Source organism: Pongo abelii, chromosome 2 (assembly GCF_028885655.2).
Source record: "Pongo abelii isolate AG06213 chromosome 2, NHGRI_mPonAbe1-v2.0_pri, whole genome shotgun sequence".
Taxonomy (NCBI): domain Eukaryota; kingdom Metazoa; phylum Chordata; class Mammalia; order Primates; family Hominidae; genus Pongo; species Pongo abelii.
The window spans coordinates 147543365-147567413 of record NC_085928.1 but is presented as its reverse complement, the minus strand read 5'-3'; the positions used below and the strand labels follow the sequence as shown (position 1 = coordinate 147567413).

Here is a 24049-nt window from a genome sequence, read left to right as displayed (position 1 = left end):
TCAATTATTCCCTCGAAGATGTTTTCAAGCTTTTAGATTTCTCTTCTTCCTTGGGAATAACAATTATTCTTAGGTTTGGATGTTTAACACAGTCCCAAGCTTCTTAGAGACTTTGTTCATTTTTTAAAAATTCTTTTTTGTCTTCGATGGATTGTGTTAATTCGAAAGCCTTGTCTTTTAGCTCTGCAGTTCTTTCTTCTGCTTGTTTGATTCTATTGCTGAGACTTTTCAGTGTATTTTGCATTTCTCTAAGTGTGTTTTTGATTTCCAGAAGTTGTGATAACTTTTTATTTATGCTATATATTTCACTAAAAAATTGTCCTGTCATATCTTGTATCACATTTTTTATTTCTTTAAGGTGGGCTTCACCTTTCTTTGGTCCCTCCTTGATTAGCTTAATAATTGACCTTCTGAATTCTTTTTCTGGCATTTCAGAGATTCGTCTTGGTTTGGATCCATTGCTGGTGAGCTGGTATGATTTTTGGGGGTGTTAAAGAACCTTGTCTTGTCATATTACCAGAATTGTTTTTCTGGCTCCTTCTCATTTGGGTGGACTATGTTAGAGGGAAGATCTGGGATTCAAGGGCTGCTGTTCAGATTCTTTTGTCCCATGGGGTGCTCCCTTGATGTAGTGCTCTCCCCCTTCCCCTAGGAATGGGGCTTCCTAAGAGCTGAACTGTAGTGCTTGTTTTTGATCTTCTGAGTCCTGTGATGTGATCCATCTTCAGGTCTTGCAGCCGTGGATACTATTCCAGCACCTGCTCCAGTGGAGGTAGTAGGGGAGTGAAGTGGACTCTTGAGGGTCCTTGTTTTTTTTTGTTTGTTTGTTTAGTGCACTGGTTTTGTGTTAGTTGGCCTCCAGCTAGGAGGTGGTGCTTTCAAGCTGTGGTCCTATAGGGAGGATGCATACTTGCCTACTTGCCCTAGGGGCACCTGGTTAAGTATTCAGGTTTCTCAGGCGGTAGGCAGGGCCATACAGCTCCTAAGAGATTATGACCTTTGTCTTCAGCTACCAGGGCGGGTGCAGGAAGACCACCAGGTGGGGCCAGGGATAGACATGTCTGAGCTCAGCCTCTCCTTGGGTGGGGCTTGCTGCAGCTGCTGTTGGGGATGAGGGTGTGATTCCCAGTCCAATGGAGTTATATTCCCAGGGGGATTATGGCTGCCTCTGCTGAGTCGTACAGGTCGTCAGGGAAGTGGGGGGTATCTGGCAGTCACAGGCCTCAGCCCATCTCCACGCAGCCTGCAGTCTATTTCCAAGCAGCCAGTGACCAGGGCTGGGAACTTGCCCCAGACCACGAACCTCCCCATTAAGAAAGCAAGCAGACTCAGGTTTTCGGCATCTCAGGGAGTCTGCAGCAGTGATCCAGTTCCTTTACAGGGTCTATGGATTCTCTCTCCAACTAGTATTTGAATGCCATTGTGCTTAACCAGAACACGTATGTTATTGTTAGAAGCACCAATGAAATCTATTATTAAATAAAAACATACCTATTATTAAATTAACCAAGCATTACACTATTGGAATACTGTTTGTGTAGAGTAAGTTAGAAAAAAAAAAAAATAGACAACTAGGGTTATTTTAGGAAGAATGCTCACTGCTTTGATTGTTTTCAACTACTGACTACTCTAACTTTGGCCCTATATTAAGACTTGATTAAGATGTTCCTTTCTAACCTTGCATGAATCCTCATCTTGGCTTCAGATACCTCCCTAGACCCTCCCATGGGCTCTGGGTGGGTGTCAAAAGCTCGAGCAGCTTCCAATAGGTCTTGAAAGGGTACTTGGATTGTGTTTACAGCAGTTTAGTTTTTTAAACATTGTTAGCCATGGCCAGTGTGTTTGGCATAATACTAGTAATTGGGGGTACAAAAATGAGCAAGCCATGGTCTCTTATCTTAGGATTCAGTCAGATGGCAGGAAAGTATGTTCCAACGAAGTCCCTTATGCTATGATGTGGTTAGAATTGTGACGCAGTCCTTTGCATTTTCCTGCTGTGCACATTTTGATGGGGCTCCCAAACCCTGAACCATTGCACTTTCAGCAACTTTGAAGCCGCTGCTTACCCTTCTCTGATCCTCATTTCATGCCCCCTAGTCCTGCAAGAAAAGCACCCGGCACTGATCACAGACTCCCAGGCCAGCAGCAGCAGGTGTGAGAGGCTTAGGGGAAGGAGAAGAAGGGTAGCCTCTCTCTGTAAAGGTGAACTCCTGTCTCCTCTAGGATGCAAAGGGAATCTCGATTCAGACTCTCAGACACCTGGAATCCCTGCTGAGAGTCCAGCGGGAGCAGAAGGCCCGGAAGTTTTCTGAATTTCTGAGTCTGAGGGGAAAGCTTGTCAAGGAAGTCACCAGCAGAGCGAAGGAGAGACAGGAGAATGGCGCTGTGGTGTCCCAGCCAGACGGGCAGCCTTCAGGTACACTGGGGAGAGGGCTTGCTCAGGGCTGTGACCTGTAAGGGTCCCATTCTTGCCAAAACTTGTTTGCACATGAGGAGGGTATAGTCTCTGTCCCCCATTAGGGGCACTTCTCTGAAGGGCTGAGCTGGTAGGGTCCTCACAGGGGACTGAGTCCAGAAGTTCTCTGTTGAGGAAATAGGATCTGGGGTGGAGTGGGGGCATTTGTCCAGGGTCACTCGGGGAAGTTGGAGGAGAGCCGGAGCTGGAGCCTGTTGTCAGCCTCAACTGTCCCTGTGCAGACATGCTGCCTCCCTTGGCACCTTCATTCTGCTTGGCTTGCTGTGACCATAGTTGAGTGTCTCTTCAACAGAGAGCAGCCTATTCAGTTTCTGGCTCTACACACCAGTCATGCCAGCCTGGGGAGATAGGCAGAGGCCTGGGAGCATTGAAGCCGCAGGTGGAGGCAAATATCAATCAAATGTAAACTTCTGCAGAGCTCAGATAGCCCCTGCTGTGGCCATGGGAGAGCATGAGAGGCTGGGCCAGTTCTGCACACAGATGAATTCTCAGAGCTCAGAGTTGGTTCCTTGGGCCAGGTCATAGCTGCTACTTTACCATTTGTCCATGTTCTGGGGGTCATGACAAGAGAAGGCCCTGTGGTTCTGGTGGAACACTAAATTCTGTGGACCAGGACCCTTGAGTCTGTTCTTACAGAGCAAGTGTATTTGTGTTCCCAGGTTTGAGAGCCCCCTGTTTCTAGAGGGTTCCCAGAGGCCCTGGGCTGCTGTGGTGGGAGGCTCTGGGGAGGGCTTCAGTGGGTCTGGTCTGCTCATGCAGGGTGCTGTCCTGCTCCTTTTACTTCCTCAGTCAGGGACACATGCGGCCAGAGGGAGGCCAGTTCTATATCTCCTGTGTCCAGGAAGAACCGATCTGAGCTCTTCATGCAAAAAAATTTTGCAGAGTGTGGCCCACGTATCTCTGAGGATATGAGAGATGATTTTAGTTGCTACATCCACCAATCATTTTATAACTTATTTTTATTTTTCCTCATGTGAATTAGAAGAAAATAACACTAACATAGCAATCCTGTGAGCTCATGGAAATTATTACTTGGACAAGTATCAAGCAGGTATTTTGTGTTTAAAAGCATTGTCATTTTGGCATGAAAATATGGTAAAAAATGTGTTGATGACCTGGAAAACTATAATATTTAGTTTAAACTTCTGGTCTTAAAATCACTAAGGAAAGGACGGTTTTTAGTCTTACATAGAAATCTCAGACAGAAGGGTATTTGCCCTGGTTGCCAATCTGCCTTTTATGCTCCAATTTAAAGGTATATCCTTTTGCTCATTCGGTCAAATGTTCATTCATTCATTCGCCCACTCATTCATTTAGTACAGTACTTGCTGAGGTTGACTCTATGCCAGGGCCTTCCACCTCACCTGGGAAACCAGCCAGGACCAGGTGATGTGATGGAGCCAAGCATCGGGGTGGTGGGAGCTCAGAGGAGGGAGGGGACAAGGACTTGGGGAGGATGAATGGAAAAACCCTCGGTATGCTGGCTTCCAAGAGAAAGCAAAGGTATCTTGCTCCTTCTAGGTGCTATGCCCCACCCGCTCCCACACACCTTTGTTCCTGTAGTAAAAAAGCCAGGAGGGAGAGCGCCCTTCACAGCCTTTCCCTTTCCCTGGCCCTGGGGTTCTGCCTTCTCTGGAGATGTTACTGAGTTGTGAGATGAGCGCTGTGTTTATGTGGCATTTTGTAGACCTTTCCTTCCAGCTCTGCACCTTTATTCTTTTCCTGGGTCCCACAAGTGCTGTCTTAATGCTCACCTCCCATTTCTGCTTGGACCCTGCCTCTTCTGTGGCCTGGGCAAGGCTGTGGGAAGTAGCGGTGAGGGCCCAAGATTGGGGCAGACAGACAACCTGGGCTTGTATTCACCACTTTCTTCCGTCGAGCTGAGGGCAAGCCTCTGTAGGGAAAATGATAGCCTCTGAAGATGCTCGGGGGCCAAGTGGTTGTATGTAAAGTGCTTTTCTTGGTATCTGGTGCACAGTCATGGGAAGCTATTGTTATTTTCCCCCAGTAGGCTTGTCTTTGTCTTCCCCTTCTCTTCAGTTCACTCTTTCCTGGAAGCTCCATTTCTGAGTAGACACATTCACTGAGAGCAGTGCACAGCTGGCCCTTGAACAATGCAGGGGTCACGGGCGCCAACCCCCCATGCAGTTGATTGCGTGTAACTTTTGACTGCCCCAAAACTTAACTACTCATAGCCTACTGTTGGACTATTAACAACATGGACTATTAACACTTATTTTGTATGTTATATGAATTATAAGCTGTATTATCACAATAAAGTAAGCTTGAGAAAAGAACATGTTATTAAGAAAATCACAAGGAAGAGCAAATATGTTTACTATTCGTTAAGGGGAAGTGGATCATCGTAAAGGACTTCATCCTTGTCATCTCCGTGTTGAGTAGGCTGAAGAAGAGGAGGAAGAGGAGGGGTTGCTCTTGCTGTCTCACGGGTGGCAGAGTCGGAAGAAAATCCATGTATAAGTGGACCCGTGGCTGTTCAACCCCGCGTTATTTAAGGGTCAACTGTATTTCAAACATTTTCTGATCTTGAATTACTGTAAGAAACTCATTTTACATTGTGATCCAATCCACACATGTCTGACTCCCTGTGATGCACTCTCTCTCTTCTCTTCCCATAAAAACTTGCTGATCCGGGACCGCTCTTCTCGGCTATAGGTCTTGATGCAATTTGGAAAACAGAGGGGCTGTGTCCAATTGCCTGCCTTGGTACTGCCTTGCCCCAGGCTGCATTTGGGAGGAGGTTTGAATGGATCTTGATGGTTCATGCAGTCCTGCGGCGACCTCTGGTGGCAGTGGGGTCTTCCTGCAGGACTGCCTGCAGTGCAGCGGCTGTAGCGTGGGTGGGGGAGAGGGTAGCGGCCTTGGTGAAGTCTGTCTAGGACTGCTGAGCCCCTCTTCAGGCCCGCGGACTCCTGCTGGTCTTCTGTAATGACAACATGACCCTGGAGCACCCAGCTGCTCTCCTAGTCTCTGATGAAACTGTGGAACTGTGGTCGTAGCCTCGAATCTGGCCAGCAGAACACCTGGTTTGGCAGCAGTCATGAAATCTGCTGTGGTTATTACAGCACAGAGAGGGAGTGATTGTTCATTTCCAGGGCGTTGGAGCCACTTTCTCCCTCTTCTTAGGCTTGAGACCCAGCATGGATGTACTCCAAAAATCATTCCTTTCTGTGTTTCCAGTCAAAAGCCAACAGAGCACAGTGGTCACCAGAGAGGCCCAGCCAAAGACCAGGACCCTGCAGGTGGCCTTGCCATCCACACGGGCAGAGCCACCCCCACCAACTCGTCAGGGCCATGGCAGCCATGGCTCCAGCCTGACCCAGGTGTCCGCCCCCGCTCCACGCCCCAGAGTGCATGGACCCTTCAGCACCCCTCCTTCCTCGGGGCCCGGGATGAGGTGAGCCCCAGACTCTGCCCTCTCACCCCACCTGCAGTGGTGGCTCCTGGATTCAGGCAGCCCTGTTCTGGGCTCCCTCCAGGCTTCTGCAGATAGGAGCGGGGCAGACACATGTGGATAGAAGGTGCCTCAGGTGGGGTCCAGTCTGAGCTCTGGACTTGAGAACCTGTGCTCCCAGCCAAGACAAACCCACCCTCCCCTTACCCATCTCCTCCCCCAAGCCCGTTCCCCCTCTAGAGGGGCTGGATCCTCAGATGGGCAGGGCTCTACTAAGGGAGATATTGGTGTGTCTGCTGCACTCCAGAGGTCTCCTGGCTGTCTTCTGGGCCTGAGGGAGGGAGCAGGCTGGCCCTGAGCAAACCAAACCAGCTTGAAGCATGGTGAAGTTTGGCTTTTGAGGTTTTCTTTCTGGCCCATGCATCCCTCATTTCTTTTCCTCCTCGTGGCAGCACGCCCCCGTTCAGTTCTGAAGAGGACTCAGAGGGAGACCGTGTGCAGCGTGTGTCTCTGCAGCCCCCGAAAGTTCCTTCCAGGATGGTGCCCCGGCCCGAGGATGACTGGGACTGGTCTGACACAGAGACCTCAGAGGAGAATGCCCAGCCCCCTGGCCAGGGCTCAGGTGAGCTGGCACGTTCGGGTGAGTGGGCTGGGACCACCGGTGTAGCCCTTCTCCAGCCCAGATTTCTCAAGGCTCCAGAAACACCCTTTAGCTTCCTTTAGGCTTTCTTATTTGACATCTCTTTCTCTATTTGGCTTGGAAAGGATGGTCCTTCTTCGCCTCAGATTTTTTTTTTTTGTGTGGGATAGCAGAGATATCAGGAGAAAGCTAGAGTTTGAGCAAGGTTTAATTTTACCCCTTGTTTTGTCATTAAATTGTTAACTGTGGGAGGTTGAAGGGAGCCACTCACCCCTTTTCTCCTCCATGTTCTTTCCAGTAGAGAGTAAACACTGTGGCCAGCTATGGGTGATCAAAGCCTCGCTCTAGTAGTGGTGACAGGGCCCAGGAATGCCTGAGGCATAGGCTTCCTGTTAAGGCTGGATTAGAGGAAGAACCCGCACTTGAGGCCAAAGTGGGAGCCCCTCCAGCCTCCCCAAATCCAGATCCCAATCTTACTTGTGTGCAAGGCTGGGTTTGCAAAGCAGACCCTGAGTGTGCAGGCCCTTAAACAGGCAGCTGTAGGGTACACTCCAGCCAGGCTCCAACCCCAGCCACAGGGGCGGGGAGGGTCCGAGAGAAAGAGCTGACACTGTCTTCTGGATCAGCGGCCCTCCTTCAGGTGCGCCGTGGCCCAGGGTGTGTTGCAGGCCCACCCCTCTGCTTGGCTTCTTCTGTGAGAGAGGGTAGTTATGTGGGGAAGAAACTGAGAGGGTGTTTCTCCTATCCTTGTCCATCTCGGTGAGTAGAGCAGAAGTTCCTTCTTCTGTGGAAGCTCGAGGAGTGTGAGAGAAGGCTCTCCCCTCTATGTTGGTGTTTCTGGGTGCTCACCGCGTACTCAGCTCTGTGTGGATCTCTTCGCACGAGTCTCCTCATTTACTCCTCACAGCACTGATAAGGGAAGGCTGAGCCACACACGTCGTGATAGAAGTTGAAACTAAGCCTCATAGACATTATGACTGGCCCAAGACCACAGAACGATGTCATGGCAAGTTGAGATTCTGTATGATGTTTTTGAAGTTAATGTGTTAGAGTCACTGTTTATTTATTTACTTGTAAACCATTTTTTTTTCCCCCAGAAAGAGCTGCCTTTAGCTGTGTTCCCAATGTTAAGAATATCCCCGGTCTTTAATGCTGTTTGAGTTCATTAGCACCAGATCAAGAGTTGGTGATCATAGAGTTAAATATCACAGTGGTCAAAGTAGCCTCCAAGGCAAACCTCAGTTAGAACTTGAAGGGAAATCAGTTTCCTACCATGAACATTTTGACAAATATAGTTTTCAATAACACATAGAATGTAACAAACATAACTTTTTGCAACAACTCAATTGTGAAAAATGTGGCTTCCCAGCAAAGCTTGAGACAGAGGAGGCAGCCACAGACAGTCAACCTTTATAGCAGGCTGACTTTGGGCCACGCAGCCTGTTTCATCCTACAGGAAAGCTCTTTGCCCTTTTCAGCCAAGAGACTTAGAAATTCAACTTGTTGGTGGAAAGGGCATTGTGGAGACCTGAGCTAACTGTCATGGTAACTGGAATGAAAATATTCATTAAACGTATTATTTTCTATCTAACAGGTTGCAATGACTAGTTGAGCATCCTTCTTTTCAAAACAACTGTCTACTCTCATTCTTTCAAGATTTTCCTATAAAACTGCCAGCTGAGGCCTGTAGCTTCTGGCTTCAGTTGTATTTTCTAGCCAAGGGTGAGTTAAAGAATATGGAATTTAGAGTTTTGTCTTTCCAAGGTCAGTAAGTAGAAACCCTGGGATGTCAGGCTAGGCTTGCAGTCTGCAAAGTTCTTGCTCTTAATAGACTCTGCAGTACTTGGCCATGTTTACAGCATAAACCAAGTCTGCCAGTCCATCAGAATTCACCAGAAACAGATCTTTGGAGAAGTATTGATGCCCTGCCAGGCAAGGGCAATAGGGTGGCAAGGTCTTGGGACTGGGAGTTAGGAATCTTCAGAGAAAGTCCTGGCTCTGCCATTTACTACCTGCTTGTCCTTGTGCAGGTGGTTTCTGCTCCTTTGTTATAAAATGAGGTATTTGGACAAGGTGATTAATGAGAGGGCAAGGAAACAGTGCCTGCTACATCGTAGGCCCTTAACAAACATTTCTTGAATGAATCAATGAGCCAAGGGCTGTTGTAGCTCCGAAAGTCTGCTTAGACCTTGATTTCATTTGAATCGTAGAAGGCTGTAGTTAGCTTCCTGCTTCTTGGTCATTCCTGAGGTTCATACATCACCTTGGTGTGCCAGGCATCAGGGATCTATCTGATGATCTCTGTCACTGCTTAGCTCCTGCTTCCTGCATGGACTTTGCAGAAAGTCATTGTTGCCTGCGGTCCTCCTGTGCTAATCTTCATGATATTTCTTCTTGTCTCTATGAAGATGTTGAGGAACTAACTGCATGTTAGCACAGTTCATTCCCCACAGTGAGCAGAGGTCCTGCCTCAGCCTCTCATTAGAGGGAAGCACAGCTTCCTAAGCCTCTGTCACTAGCCATGTCATTAAGTTTGCACAGTCACATTTTCAGAATATGCCAAGCCTCTGTTCACTGGGCACCCGTGGGCCTGGCCTTCTCTGTCTCCTTTTTTGTGGTTGCTCAGCCTTCTTCTTCCTGGCCCTTCTGCTTATTCCCTCTATCCACATTGGAGCCTGGACATGACCCACAAAACTGAGATGTTCATTTTCTAGGCTTCTCCCACTGACACAGCCACTTTTTCCCCTTCCAGGAACACTGGTGCAGTCGATGGTCAAAAACCTGGAGAAGCAGCTAGAAGCTCCGGCAAAGAAGCCTGCTGGAGGGGTCAGTCTGTTTTTTATGCCCAATGCTGGGCCACAGAGCGCTGCCATACCAGGAAGGAAGCCTCAGGTAGGATGTAGGATGCTTAAGAGTTCACTCTGGAATTCCCTACAGAACCAGCTCTGAGTTTGGGGGGCCTGGGGTAAAGGTTGGGGAGGGTCCAGCAAGTGTCATCCTTTGCCCTAGTGGGACATTGCAGGTGACCTCCTTCTGCCCCTGTGCACGTGGAGAGATGGCCAGTTTGGAATACTTGTATCCAAGTTAACATTAAAAAGCCTTTTGGTTCATTATACAAGCAATGCTCAGTAAGTTTGGATTGTCCCATCTCCTGCCTCTCAGAGAGCCTCAGAGCTGACTCTGTGTCTGGCATCCTGCAGCAGCTGCTCTTCCAGCCCGGTCTCATCCCACAGTGGGCTCCTCCCCAGTCCCTTACTCTGCCATGTACACTAACACAATATGTGTGTGGAGCGGACTCCCCCAAGGGTGGTACTGGAGTGGCCTCGGGTAGCACATCAGAGTCAGTAACAGCACAAGATGGGAATATTTAGATACCTCTGTTTTAGAAACCTGAGCCTTGCCTCAGACTGTAGCCACCATCAGATTTTCAGACTTAGAGCTCAGATGTTGGGCTTCCCTGTCATCATCAGACCCTCCTCACTGCCCGTCTCTCCTCCATCAGGGAACAACTTGCACACTGCTGTTATTTTTCAAGCAGAAAACTTTAGAGCTCCCTTTACTTCACACTCCTTTCTCACCTTTCTCAATCAAAAAGATGCATCCTGGGATAATCAGTGCTATTGCTCTAAAATTTGGAAGTGGTGGGCAACCATTCTTTGGTTTTTGATAGCACTCCCCACTCTTTACCACGGTGTGTTTGGTTTATCACACAGCTCATGTATGTTTGTGAGTAATGCATCCAAATGATTGAAAAGAAAAAACTTGTTCCTTTTTCCAAATTGTGAAAGAGCACCAACAGCCCCAAACAGATTGAGGTGCTGCTCAGAGCATGCTTGCTGCCCTGCACCTTGCATGGGTTCTGATTGGTCGGCCTCACATTCCTGGAGAAGATGCATAGGATGGCTTGTATCAAAGCCCAGGTAGCCAATAGGGGCACTGAGGACTCCAGAGAGGAAGGCCTGGGCTGCTATGCAGGTGGCTGTGGTCAGGGGGTGGCCTGGTCCCTTGGCCGACTCTGAGCTGTCCTGCTGGCTGCAGCGCAGACCCTTCCAGGCTGAAGGACTCCTGTTGCTCCCAAGCTCCTCTCATGCTCCTTCAGTCAGGATGTTTACCAGACCTGAGGGAACCTGTCTGAGAGGAGGTGGGTCATTAGCCTACAGTGCATTCCGCTCGAGAACTTGGAACGGTCGAGTTTCTGGGCTTCTGGCTCTGTCAAAGAGGGAGTTAAAAATCTGCACTAAGTTGAAGTGAAAATGAGAGCAACCTGCTCTGCACATAGGCCTTTCCAAGGCACTTGCCTGGGTTTGGTTAGTAGAATTTCAGGGGTATTTGAAATCACCCTGATCCCAGGTCACTAAAGCAGGTTCTCAAAGGCAGGAAGACTTGAGAAGGCAGGAGGAGTAGCATCTCCCTATTGCTTTCTTCCCAGTCTGCATTTGTCCCCATTTCCATTCTGCATTCCCATCCTGCAATGTGCTTAGCTCTCAGCCACCCTCCTCCCTTATCAAAATGCATTTTCTTCTCCCCTTTACCCTCTGCAGCTTTCTGAAGATGAGAGTGACTTGGAGATCTCCTCCTTGGAAGATCTTCCTCTGGATCTGGACCAGAGAGAGAAACCCAAGCCCTTGTCTTGCTCAAAGCTCCCAGAGAAGTTTGGCACTGGTCCACAGACCTCCAGCCAACCCAGGGTCCCTGCCTGGTGATTCACCCCAGAGGCTGGCTGGATAGAGGGTTAACCTGACTGGGGCCAGCTCAGGTCCACTGCAACAGAAGAGGCTGCAGGGCCTCTTGTCTTCGCAAACAACCAAGAGATCATCCTCTTGGAGAGAAGCAGTGCAAGGAATGGATATGATCTCATCCCTCCTGACCTGTGAGGGGCCCTGCTGTAGAGGGCCACAGGTGCCTGACTAGGAGCCCCTGGGTTCCCAGGCTTGAGAAAGAGTTAAAACAGAACCTCCAGGTAGTTTTCTTCGTCTACCTCCACATCCCCCCGAGACTGAAAAGAGTCACTAGCTCTCTTTTCCCAAGCCTTTTATAAAACTGCGGGAACACTGTGGAGATGGGTCCTATCTGGGGTCCTTTTGGGGACATATGCCTCAGTCAGTCATTCAGTGATTGATCCAAAATTATTTACTGAGTGCCTGCCTACTCTGCGCCAGGCTCTCTAGCCTCTCACTACTGAGTTAGGGTGCAGGCAGAGGCTGGGGCAGAATGTCTACAGCCAGTGCCAGCACAAGGTAGTAATCTAGTGACAGAGAACAGGGTGTTACGGGGAGCATATGAGAGGCCATCCATCCCAACCTGGGTGATCCTGGAGAGTTTCCCAGGGTTTCGATATGTGGCAGGCCTACTCATGGGTGGGAAGGGAGGAGGGCCACTTGGCTGGACCTTGTATCCCCAAGGGACCACACGTGTAATTTTTGCTATTATTTCCAAAATCAGGTTTTATATATAGCCATTGTATATTTTTAGTGTGAAAAACATTAATATATTATATGCAAACATTTAAATATAGTACAATGTTTTTAACTCTGGTATGTATTTCATTATTTTTGGAGCTTTCAGGGGGTTGGGAGGGAAGGAAGCAACTGCATCTTAATTATGTCAGTTTAGGTCTTTTGGGACACGGTTGCCAAGATGGAGTTATTGAGGAGCTGCACTTGGGAAAGAAAAGGAGGTGGAGGCAGGATCCGGTGGGGAAAGGCCGCAGACTGCAATGCACACCTGACCACTGTGAACAGAAGGAGAGAAGGAAGTCAGAGGAGCCAGGAGAACTCAGGGCATCAATGTGGGGTTGACAAGGTCTCCACTGACCCAGTGGGGAGGTCCTGAGCAAGAACTGCCCACTTGGGAGTCCCCATTGTGCAGAAACGGCCAGGCCCTTGTGCCTGCACCACACTTGGCCATTGGCTGGGGTGGCCCAGACTGAATGAGACCTTGACTTGAAAGCTGGAGTGAACCTTGGAGTGAACCTGTCAGTCGATTTCATTTCTCCTGGTTGAATGGCATTTTTTTTTTTTTTTTCCTGATAGGGAGACCCAGCAAAGAACCTCCATCCCTGACACAGCAAAGATCTATTTTTAACTTTTTTACTATGGAAAGTTTCAAACACATATATGAATAAAGGGAATAGTGTGATGAACCCATGAGCTCATCACTGGGCTTCAAATATTATCGACTCAACATCAATCTTGTTTCATCTATTACCATCTCCATCTTACCCAGACTTCCTTTGACTTTTGGGTGGTCCTGACACCTGGCGAATCTTTGAAGTTCCCGTAGGAAGATGGTGGAGGAAACGCACTGCAGGGAGCAAAAGGGGTCTGTCTGGTGGTGGGGTAGGGTGGCTGGGGGAGGGGGCAGGCTGGGGGTGTTGTGGTACAAAGGAAGTTGCTCAGTGAGGAAGCTCAGGAGAGCTGGAGAGCTGATGCTACCAGATCAGCCCACAATCTTGGTGGGATGGGAGTTGATGAGTAATTGCTCCAGGCTTCCTGTGCTTCTGTGGGGCACCTCTGAGTTTTATTCTGCACGGTTTCTCAGAGTCCCTTGTGGGATTGAGTGCTAGTTCTCACTGATATGCAGTTACTATTATTAATGCATAGTTCATTGGCCTTCCTCTTTTCTGTTTCATTTTTCTCACTCCCTCACTTCTTTCTCTTATGAGCACCTCTGAGATAAATTAATCCATACCCAAGTCCTTGTTTGTAGCTCCACTTTTGGGGGAATACAAATGCAAACAGTAAATGTGTTTGTATGTGTGTACACACACTGGTGATGATTATCAGTGAGAATGTCTCTGTTCTTGAATGTTCATCATTAAGTTATATGTTTCCAAATGGGTTTTTCTATCTACTTTGGAGGGGTTGACTAACATTACTTTGGTGTTTCTATGCTGTGTTCACCCTTCCCCATTTTCAAATATATTTTAAAATTCTTTAGTAAGTTGTATTAGGTCTCAATAGAAACAGAACCAGTAGGATATATAGATAGATAGATACTTATGGGTATTTATTAGCCAGTTTCCCTAATAAATGACAGGGGATTTATTAAAGGAATTAGCTCATGCGATTATGGAGGCTGAGAAGTCACGGCATAGTCTGTCTGCAAACTGGAGAACGAGGGAAGCTGGTAGAGTGCCTCAGTCTAAATCCGAAAGCTGGAGAACCTGGGACTGTTGGTGCAGGTCCTGGGGTGCAAAGGCCAGAGAACCTGGAGTTCTGACATACAAGGACAGAAGCTGGGTGTCCTGACTCCAGAGAGAGAGCTTTTCTATCTAGGCCTGCGGCAGATTGGACGGTGCTCCCCACAATGGGTGAGGGCAGATTTTCCTCACTCACTTTACTGATTCAAATACTAATCTCTTCTGGAAGCACCTTCTCAGACCTACTCAGAAATAATGCTTTACAGCTGTCCAGGTATCTCTTGATCTCATCAAATTCAACCTAAAATTAACCAGCACAAGATTTGCCAGAACTATGGAACATATGTAACAGATCATTTAAAAATTATACAAATGATAAGGTTGATACAGAAAAATTAGAAAATACAGATAATAAAAAAGAATATAACCCACAAATTCAGTCAATTATTGTTAACATCTAGATGTACATGCACTGGTGAAAAAATAACTCCTTCCTAGGGTTCAACTATATTCTTCTATAGATTGATTTTCCTCCTGGGAAACAGATTACAAATGTCTTTATATCAGTACACATGTACATGTCAGTATGTATAAATATAAGACAGTTGTATTTAATGGCCACCTAGTATTCCAGGCAAAGATTACAAAAATTTTTTTAGCCAGATATTTCTACTTCTTGCATTTTATAAATCATGAAGTGATTAAAAAATGTGTATATATGTCTTTGTGCACTTGATTAAGATTTCCTTAAAATAAATTCTTAGAAGTGAGGTTGCTGGGCCAACATAATAATGAAAGCCAGCACCATATGCCAGGCACTGGTCCAAGTTTGGTATGAATATTATGATTTAGTGTCACAGCAGCCCTTGAGGTGGATGCCACTATTATAGTACATGCATTTTATGGACTAGGAATTGAGGTACACAGCAGCTAAGAAACTTGCTTTGGGTCCTGCCACCAGTGAGTGGTGTGACTGCAATGTGACTTTGGCAGCCTGGCCCTGGAACTCTAGCTCCTTTCTCCATGTACTTTTGTTACATACTGCCAAATGCTTTCCAGAAAACTGGAGCCAATTTAGTCTACTAGTGTTTGGAGCACCCAAGAAAGCTAGTTTTTGCATTCCCTTGCTACCACGGATATCATTAATCTTTCAATGTTTTGGCCATGTGATATGTGAAAAATGAAACCTCACCTTTTAAGAAATTTGCGCTTTTAAGATTTCTTCTAAAGTAAAATTCTTTTTTATTTCTTTTTCATATTGGTTGTTGCTATTTCTTCTTTTAAGAGTTGCCCGTAGTTCACTTTTCTTGTTGCTGTTTTCTTTATCTCTTTATTATGAAAAATTTCAAGCATATATAAAAATAGAATTGTGTAATGACCTTGGTGTTCCTATTACTCAGTTTTAACAATTATCAACACATAGAGAATCTTGTTTCCTGTATATCTTTCTCCAAATAATATTGTATATTTTAATATCATACTGCATATTATTCCAAGTAATATACATGTAATACTACATATTATTCCAAATAATATCATTATATCTACAAAAATTTCTGTATGTGTCTCTAAAAGATACTTCCTTTTCAAAAATAACCATTGTACCACCATCACACTACAACAAAAATCAGTACTTTTTTTCTAAATGTCATCAAATATCGATTCTCTGTCCACAATTCCTCTATTTTACTGCACATATTTGTCTTTTTTAATCTATAGATTCCTTTTCCATTTTTCCCTCTTTCCTGTCTTCCCTTCTTCCCTCCTTTCCTCTCTTCCTTTCCCTTTTCCTTCCCCATGATTTTTATTATTTTTACTGTTGCTGAATAAATCAGATTGTTCGTCTTGTGGAATTCCCCACAGTCTGGGTTTTGCTGATTGCTTACTGTGGTGGTATTTAATGTATTCCTCTTTCTCCTGAACTATCTGTAAATTTGTAGTTAGAGCTAAATACTTGATCAGGTTCAGCTTTGACTATTCTTTTGTGTTTTGGCAGGACTCTTCATCGGTGGTTTTGTGCATCACCGTCAGGAGACACAGAATATCTTTTTCTCCTTTCTTGTGATGTTGGTGATGGCATTGATGACAGACATTGATGACCATTGCCTAAATCCATCTTTTTTTTTTTTTTTTTTTTGAGACAGAGTCTTGCACTGTCACCGGGGCTGGAGTGCAGTGGTGCGATCTCAGCTCACTGCAACCTCCACCTCCCGGGTTCAAGTGATTCTTCTGCCTCAGCCTCCCCAGTAGCTGGGATTACAGGCGCCCACCACTATGCCCAGCTAATTTTTTGTATTTTTAGTAGAGACGGGGTTTCACCATATTGACCAGGCTGGTCTTGAACTCCTGACCTTGTGATTCGCCCTTCTCGGCCCCCCAAAGTGCTGGGATTACAAGCGTGAGCCACCACACCCAGCCCCATCTATTAATTAGAGATCTCTAATAATAATTTAATAGTCTGTTTGTTATTCCTTTGACATTTACTAGCTGGAAAACTTCTGTAAAGAGGAATTCTCCACATCAAACTGTCTGGTTGCTCTGATGTGCAGTTCATACAGGTAAAGCAGCTAAAGGCTCAAGTCTTTCTTTTTTCAGAATAATGAATGAGCTTCCTAGTATCTTCAATAGGTGCCATACAACCTTATAGATTTAAATATATTTGATTTGTTTAAATCCTTTGTACTATTATCCTTATTAACGCTGAGATTGTCCTGTCTTTGGGTGCCTCTTTAATTTGGTTCTTGAATGATTTTGATATGACCTTAGTAGTCTGATAGCTTCCTTCCAGGCTCATTGCATACCTTTCTTGTCCCAGTCCTAAAATTAGTAATGTATCTGGGGGAATCCTGGTTTCTTTTAGAAGGAAATTATATTTATAGACATCTGGATGCTAGGAGTGCCTATCACTACTGGACTTATTGTTTCTAAGATCTTTCAGTGCACAGAGATAGGAAATACGATAAAAATATCGTGAGTGCATGTTGATATTCCCTATTCAAATTCCTGACTACAGAATTTTTACTTTATCTCGTTGACCTAACATGTATATCGCTTTTCTTCCATACCAAAAATCCTGGCTGTTAACATCACAATCATAGTCTTAGACATAACAATACCCACCCTATTGCTTATTGTATGAATACTGAAAACAATTTAAAATTTATTATTAATTTTTTTGGAGTTGTTTTTGTCCTTAAGGTAGATCCTACTTGGGATGTCCAGTTAAATTACTGTGTTTTAAAGTCACTTGTAGTTCTTTTCTGTGGTTATGCTACTGAATGCCTTATTTTACTTTTGATTTTTAGAGATTGCCTTTTTATTATGTAATTTGTGTCTTATTGCTCTTAAGAGTTTTTAATATATTGAAAATATTAATCCTTTGTTATATGTGTTACTTTTTCTCCTTTCTAGTCAATCATTTGTCTTTTAATTATGTTCATGGAGTTCTTTGCTATAAAGAGATTTTAAGTTGTAGCTGTCTAATTAATTAGTGTTTTACTTTGTAATTTCTGCTTTTGGTGTCATAATTAGGAAGGTCTTCTCCATTCCAAGACTTCTACATGTTCATCTATATTTTCTTTTACTAGTTTAAAAAGTTTTAAAATTTTGAATATCTAATATATCTGGATTTTTTGAGGGGTGTTAGCAGTAAGTTAGGGATCTATTTTATTTTTGCAATTAGCCAGTCGTCTCAGCAGCATTACTTGACAATTCATCCTTTCTTCACTTAAAAAATACCTGCTTCATCAAATGTAAATTATTGTATGTGGTTAGTCTATTCCTGGACTTTCTGTATATTCCATTAATCTGACTATTCTGTTACTATTCTGGTATGGCACAGTTTTGTTTTTAAAAATTCATTTTTAATTGTGGTAAAATAACACATAAAATGTACCATCTTAACCACCTCTAACTGTATTGTTCTGTGGTGTTGAGTATATGAACACTCTTGTGCAACCAATTTCCAGAACTTTTTCGTCTTCCCCAACAGAAACTTTATACCTGTTAAACAATTCCCTATCTCCCCCCACCCAGTTGCAGACAACCACCATTCTACTTTCTATTTCTATGATTTTGACTACTGTAAGTACCATATATGCTAGTATCATACAGTATTTGTCTTTTTGTGACTATCTTATTTTACTTAGCCTAATGTCATCAAGGTTTATCCATGTTGTAGCGTGTATCACTATTTCCTTCCTTTTTAAGATTAAATAATATTCCATTGTATGAATATATATCGTTAAAAAAATCCATTTGTCTGTTGACACTTGGGTTGCTTCCACATCTTGACTATTGTGAATAGTGCTGCTATAAACACAGCTGTGCAAATATTTCTCCAGGATCCTATTTTTAACTTTTTTGGATATATACCCAGAGTGGAATTACTGGATCATATAGTAATCATATAGTCTATTTTTTATTTTTCAGGAACCTGTATACTGTTTTCCATTTTATATTCCCACTGACAATGCACAAATGTTCCTATTTCTCCCCATCTTTGCTGACACTTGTTATTTTCTGTTTTTAAAAAAATATCAGCCATCCTAATGGATGTGAAATAGTATCTCATTGCAGTTTTGATTTGCATTTCCCTAATGATTTGTGATGATGAGCATCTTTTTATATGCTTGTTGGCCATTTGTATATCTTTTTTGAGGAGATGTTTATCCAAGTCCTTTGCTTATTTTAAAATTGGGTTATTTGGGTTTTTTGCTGTTGAGTTATAGGAGCTTTATATATTGTGGGGTTAGATATGATTTGCAAATGGTTTTCTCCCATTTTATAGGTTGCCTTTTACCCTGTTCATTGTGTGTTTTGATGCAGAATTTTCAATTTTTATGTAGTCACGTTTATCTATTTTTACTTTTATTGCCTGTGTTTTGGTGTCATTTCCAAGAAATCCTTGCCAAATCCAATGTTGTGAATATTTCCCCCATCTTTTCTTCCAAGAGTTTTATAGCTTTAGGTCTTATATTTAGGTCTTTGATCCAGTTTGAGTTAAATTTTGTATATGTTGTAAGGTGGGGAGGGGGGAGGTCAAATTTCGCTATTCTGGACATGGATATCAAGTGTTCCTAACACCACGTATTGAAGAGACTGTCCTTTTCCCATTGAATGGTCTTAACACCCTTGTTGAAAATCATGTGACCATATATGCAATTTTTATTTCTGGGGTCTCTATTCTACTCCATGGGTCTACGTGTCTGTCTTTATACTAGTACTACACTATTTTGACTATTATAGCTTTGTCATAAATTTTGAAATCAGGAAGCATGAGACCTTCAGTTTTGTTTTTCTTTTTCAAGATTGTTTTGGCTATTCAGGGTCCCTTGAGATTCCATATGAATTTTAGGATAGATTTTGCTATTCCTGCAAAAAATGTTGGGATTTTGATAGAGATTGCATTACATTTATAGATTATTTTGGGTAGTATTTACATCTTAACAATACTAAGTCTTTCAATCCATGATCACATGATGTGTTTCCATTTATTGGTGTCTTCTTTAATTTTTTCCAGCAATGTTTTGAAGTTTTTAGTGTACAAATGTTTTGTTTGCTTGGTTTGGTGTGTTATTATCTTATTCCTTTTGATGTTGTTATAAGTGGGATTGTTTTCTTAATTTTTTAAATTATTATTATACTTTAAGTTTTAGGGTACATGTGCACAATGTGCAGGTTAGTTACATATGTATACATGTGCCATGCTGGTGTGCTGCACCCATTAACTCGCCATTTAGCATTAGGTATATCTCCTAATGCTATCCCTCCCCACTCTCCCCACCCCACAACAGTCCCCAGAGTGTGTTGTTCCCCTTCCTGTGTCCGTGTGTTCTCATTGTTCAATTCCCATCTATGAGTGAGAACATGCGGTGTTTGGTTTTTTGTCCTTGTGATAGTTTACTGAGAATGATGATTTCCAATTTCGTCCATGTCCCTACAAAGGACATGAACTCATCATTTTTTATGGCTGCATAGTATTCCATGGTGTATATGTGCCACATTTTCTTAATCCGGTCAATCATTGTTGGACATTTGGGTTGGTTCCAAGTCTTTGCTATTGTGAATAGTGCTGCAATAAACATACGTGTGCATGTGTCTTTATAGCAGCATGATTTATAGTCCTTTGGGTATATACCCAGTAATGGGATTACTTTTTACTGGGTACTTTACTTTTACTGGGTACTTTTACTGGGTATTTTATACCCAGTAATGGGATTACTTTTTACTGGGTACTTTACTTTTACTGGGTACTTTTACTGGGTACTTTATACCCAGTAATGGGATTACTTAATTTCTTTTTCAGATTGTTCATTATTAATGTATAGAAATGCAACTGATTTTTGTGTGTTGATTTTGTATCCTTTAACTTTGCTGAATCCATTTATTAGTTCTAACAGTGAGCTATTCTTAGTCATGGAAATTTTATCATATGTTTTACCATCTTGCAAGACACAGATACTCTGATTATTTTTCTCTTTTAGAATTTTATATTGGCTATTTTTCAAATTTGAAATTACATCACATTCTTGTGAGGCCATCCCAATCTCTACATATGGATGAATGCGTGGAATGCTCTGACAGGTAGGTGCCTTCATGAATTCTAATTAGAAATCTTTTTGAAGTTGAGTCTTGAACCTTAGTTGTGGGCATCTTCTGAATACTTCTAAGTAGAAAGTCTCATTTCTCGCAATTCTTCCTGTTCTGGATTCTCATTAGGCTAGTTCTCTGTAATGCAAGAGTATAGTCCCTGGTAATGTGAGGTAGCATTGTGCTATAGGCTGTTAACAAAAAATTTTGCAGTTGACCCAAGGTTGCTAACTTTTCTTTTGCCAAGTCAGCACATAAAGTATGCAACAATCACCATCATTTTATAAAGGACACTTTAATACTGGGAGAGTAAGAAGATAAGACTCTCCAAGAATGGACAGTTGGCCCCATATTTGTCTTAGACAAATGAAAATTCAGCAATGGACCAGCTCTGGCCCACAGCCTAGCACTTGGGAGTTGCTGCACTGGTTTGTGTCTTTGGACCATACCAGCTCTTCCCTTCCATGACTGCATGGTTCAATATAAAAAGAGAAAATTTAATTAGCTATATTTTCTGAGGTAAACTGAAGAATGTCCTGAACTTATGCATATAGGGATGACATTGATTGGAAATGTATAATAGGTTTATAGTTACAACCTGAAAGAGGTTTTTATCACCTGAAAACCTGAGCCCACAATTTAGGAAGTAGAAGATGCTTTGGTCTTGTGGCTGGAACCTAGTAGTGGTGTGTAACTGAGATAAAGATTAAGACCATTTTCAGCTTTAGAAAATCCAAAGTGAATTACATATTTATAATAAGCTGACTCACATGCTATAACCAAATTCTAGGCTTTTAGGGAATCTAAGTAAAGTAACCTCTAAAATCAACAGAGCATCAAGTGTGATTCTGCACTTTCTTCTCTTCCCCGTGTCTCTCATTGCCAGTTTCTTCTTTCTTTCTTTTTTTTTTTTTTTGAGATGGAGTCTTGCTCTGTTGCACAGGCTGGAGTGCAGTGGCCTGATCTCAGCTGACTGCAACCTCTGCCTCCTGTGTTCAAGTAATTCTCCTGCCTCAGCCTCCTGAGTAGCTAGGATTACAGGCATGCGCCACCATGCCCAGTTAATTTTTGTATTTTTAGTACAGATGGGGTTTCACCATGGTGGCCAGGCTGGTCTCGAACTCCTGACTTCAGGTGATCCACCTGCCTTGGCCTCCCAAAGTGCTGGGATTACAGGTGTGAGCCACCGTGCTTGGCCTCACTGCCAGTTTCTGAGGGGAGCTGCGAAGGTCTGCTAAATCCTCTCCAGGCTTAGGTGGAAAGGATGTGGAAGGAATTGTCCTGCACCTGTATGGCCTTCTCTACATCTGTGTTCATGCTTGTGTCTGTTACAAAAGGTTGCAAGCCTGTCTCCCTGCTGGATGTAAAGATGCAGGCTCAATGTTTAGCATAGTCAACAGAAAACAGAGCTGCCAGTGGAGACACTAACATTTGTTAAGTTCTTTAGGAAGGAGGTGTCTCTGATGCTTATATCACTTGCATCTGCCCATAGCAGACACTCATCATCTGATAAGCTGAACTGGGCCAATTCCAAGGCAGTAATCGTGCCAGGAGTGTCTTCATGCATTATTCCACCTAATGACAAGACAAGCGAGAAGAGCTAACTTAAGCAGGGAGCCAGAAAGAAAAATGTTTCAAAGGATTAGAGAGGACTTTAAGTAAAGCTCAGAGGGTGGGAAATATAAGGACCTGATCCAGAAAAGACGCGATGAGCTGAATTGTTCTTCCATTGGCAATAGCTGACCATTGTTAGGCTTTTGTGGAAGAGGAAGCTGCATTTTGTACTCAATAATCTATCAGTGCAATGGATCAAATGATTGGTATGAAAGAATAGAGAAGTGCCCATTGATTCTGCGATTCTGACCTCAATCAGGGATCTTAGAGAGGAGATCAGTGAGAACTTAGACCACATAGCTGATCACTAAGGGTTCGTTGAACTCACAGATCCAACGGCCTTTTCTTTGGTAAATTGAGCATGATAGTCACATGGAGGGAGTGCTTTGGGTTCCCTGAGTGAAGGTGATGGGTTGGTTTAAAAGCTGCCACTGCTTCGGTTTTATTTTGAGCATGTCCAGCCAACAGGTGCCTTCCACACGGTGGCACTGTGGGCCACAAAGTGAATGGCTACACAGACACTTTTTAATGACAGGCTAACTTCACTGTAAGAAATAAGTGGGGCTCCTCCAGCCTGCACCACCACTCATGGTTTGGCAGGACTTGATGAATTGTCTTATTCATCCAGGCAACTCTCCCATGATTAAAAAACAAAACAAAACACAAAACCCCCAACATTTAAAGATAGAAAATGGAGCAGGACAGGGTGTGGCCTCTTTTGCTTTCCTGCATACTCTTGTGTTGGCAAGGCCCAGCTGAGGTCCTTGCACAGAAAAGGCAATCAACAAATATTGATGGGTTTCACAACCTGTACCTGCACTCAAGGAGCCTCACTATTAGGAGCTTTTCCCCAGCCTGGAAATATCCAGCATGCATGGCAATCCCACACTGAAGGATCCTTATGACCCTGTTGCTTCCTCAGCTGCTGTACCATTTCTGTCATTTTGTTTATAGATATATCTAATTGATTTGTCTATACCGGCTGAATCCTTTTCCTCATTCTGCCAGTTTCTTATATATATTCACTCTTAACCGAATCTGAGCTTTGGCTCACATGCCTTTGAACTGCCCTTGAACTATTCCTCACTCCCCAACTTCCCAGCATATATGCATACCACCACTGTTTATTTTCTTTCTTTCTTTTCGTTTCTTTCCTTTTTTTTTGAAACAAGGTCTTGCTCTGTTACCCGGGCTAGAGTGCGGTAGTGCAATCACAGCTCATTGCAGCCTCAACCTCCCAGGCTCAAGAGATCCTCCTGCCCCAGCCTCCTGAGTAGCAGGGACCACAGATCCAGATAATTTTTTATTTTTTATAGAGATGGGGGTCTCCCTATGTTGCCCAGGCTGGTCTTGAACTCCTGGGCTCAAGTAATCCTCCCATCTGAGCTTCCTAAGGTGCTAGGATTATAGGTGTGCACCACTGTGCCTAGCCCCACCACAATTTTCATTATCTCTGCCATCATCACTACCACCTCCACCTCCACCACCATCATCACCACCATCATCACCATCATCACCACCACTACCTCCTCCACCTCCACATCCACCACTACCATCACTACCATCATTTCACTACCACCACCACCACAACCACCACCTCCACCACTACCACTAACACCTCCACATCTACCACCATCACTACCATCACTCCCTTACCACCATCACTACGTCTACCACCACCACAACCACCACCTCCACCACAACCACTTCCACCTCCACCACCATAGCTATTACCACCTCCTCTACTACCGCTATTACCATTATTACCACCCTCTTAACTACCACCACCACCATCACTACCACCACCTCCACAAACACCATCTCCATATATTTATGCAAGTAATCTGAACATTGTTGCCTATTTGTGAAAGCAGCTTCCATTGTAGAATGGGTGAAAGAAACTGAAGATGGAGGACAGGAGCTCCAATTAAAATCCTAGCAGCCACAAACTTGTTTTATGACCTTGGGAAAGTCATGGAACCTTTTGTTTTCTCATCTGTGAAGTGAGGAGGCTGTCAGAGTCAGTCCCCTAGACTTACAGCATATATAATTCCATGAATGCTGCAGGCTTTAGAAATTCACTTTTACTTTTAAAAAGGTTAGTCAATTTACTAATTATAACCTGAAACTCTTTTTGATATTTAAAAAATCCTCTTGCTTTTTCTTTGTTCT

At 43.9% G+C, this 24049-nt stretch overlaps 1 protein-coding gene across 8 annotated transcripts in view; it reads left to right on the top strand.

Moving 5' to 3' along the window:
* DZIP1L (DAZ interacting zinc finger protein 1 like) overlaps positions 1 to 24049 on the top strand; it is a 71900-nt gene that overhangs the window by 40436 nt on the left and 7415 nt on the right. For 6 of the 8 annotated variants that reach the window (XM_063722223.1, XM_024245416.3, XM_024245419.3 and 3 more), the window contains 5 exons: positions 2224 to 2416; positions 5678 to 5894; positions 6344 to 6513; positions 9284 to 9423; positions 11073 to 12060. In XM_063722223.1, coding sequence (XP_063578293.1) covers positions 2224 to 2416; positions 5678 to 5894; positions 6344 to 6513; positions 9284 to 9423; positions 11073 to 11234 — 882 coding nt within the window. In that variant the 3' untranslated portion in view covers positions 11235 to 12060. Of the gene's footprint in view, positions 1 to 2223; positions 2417 to 5677; positions 5895 to 6343; positions 6514 to 9283; positions 9424 to 11072; positions 12061 to 20157; positions 23881 to 24049 lie in introns of those variants that run through there. The other 2 variants (XR_010139251.1, XM_063722222.1) reach the window with 2 other exon arrangements.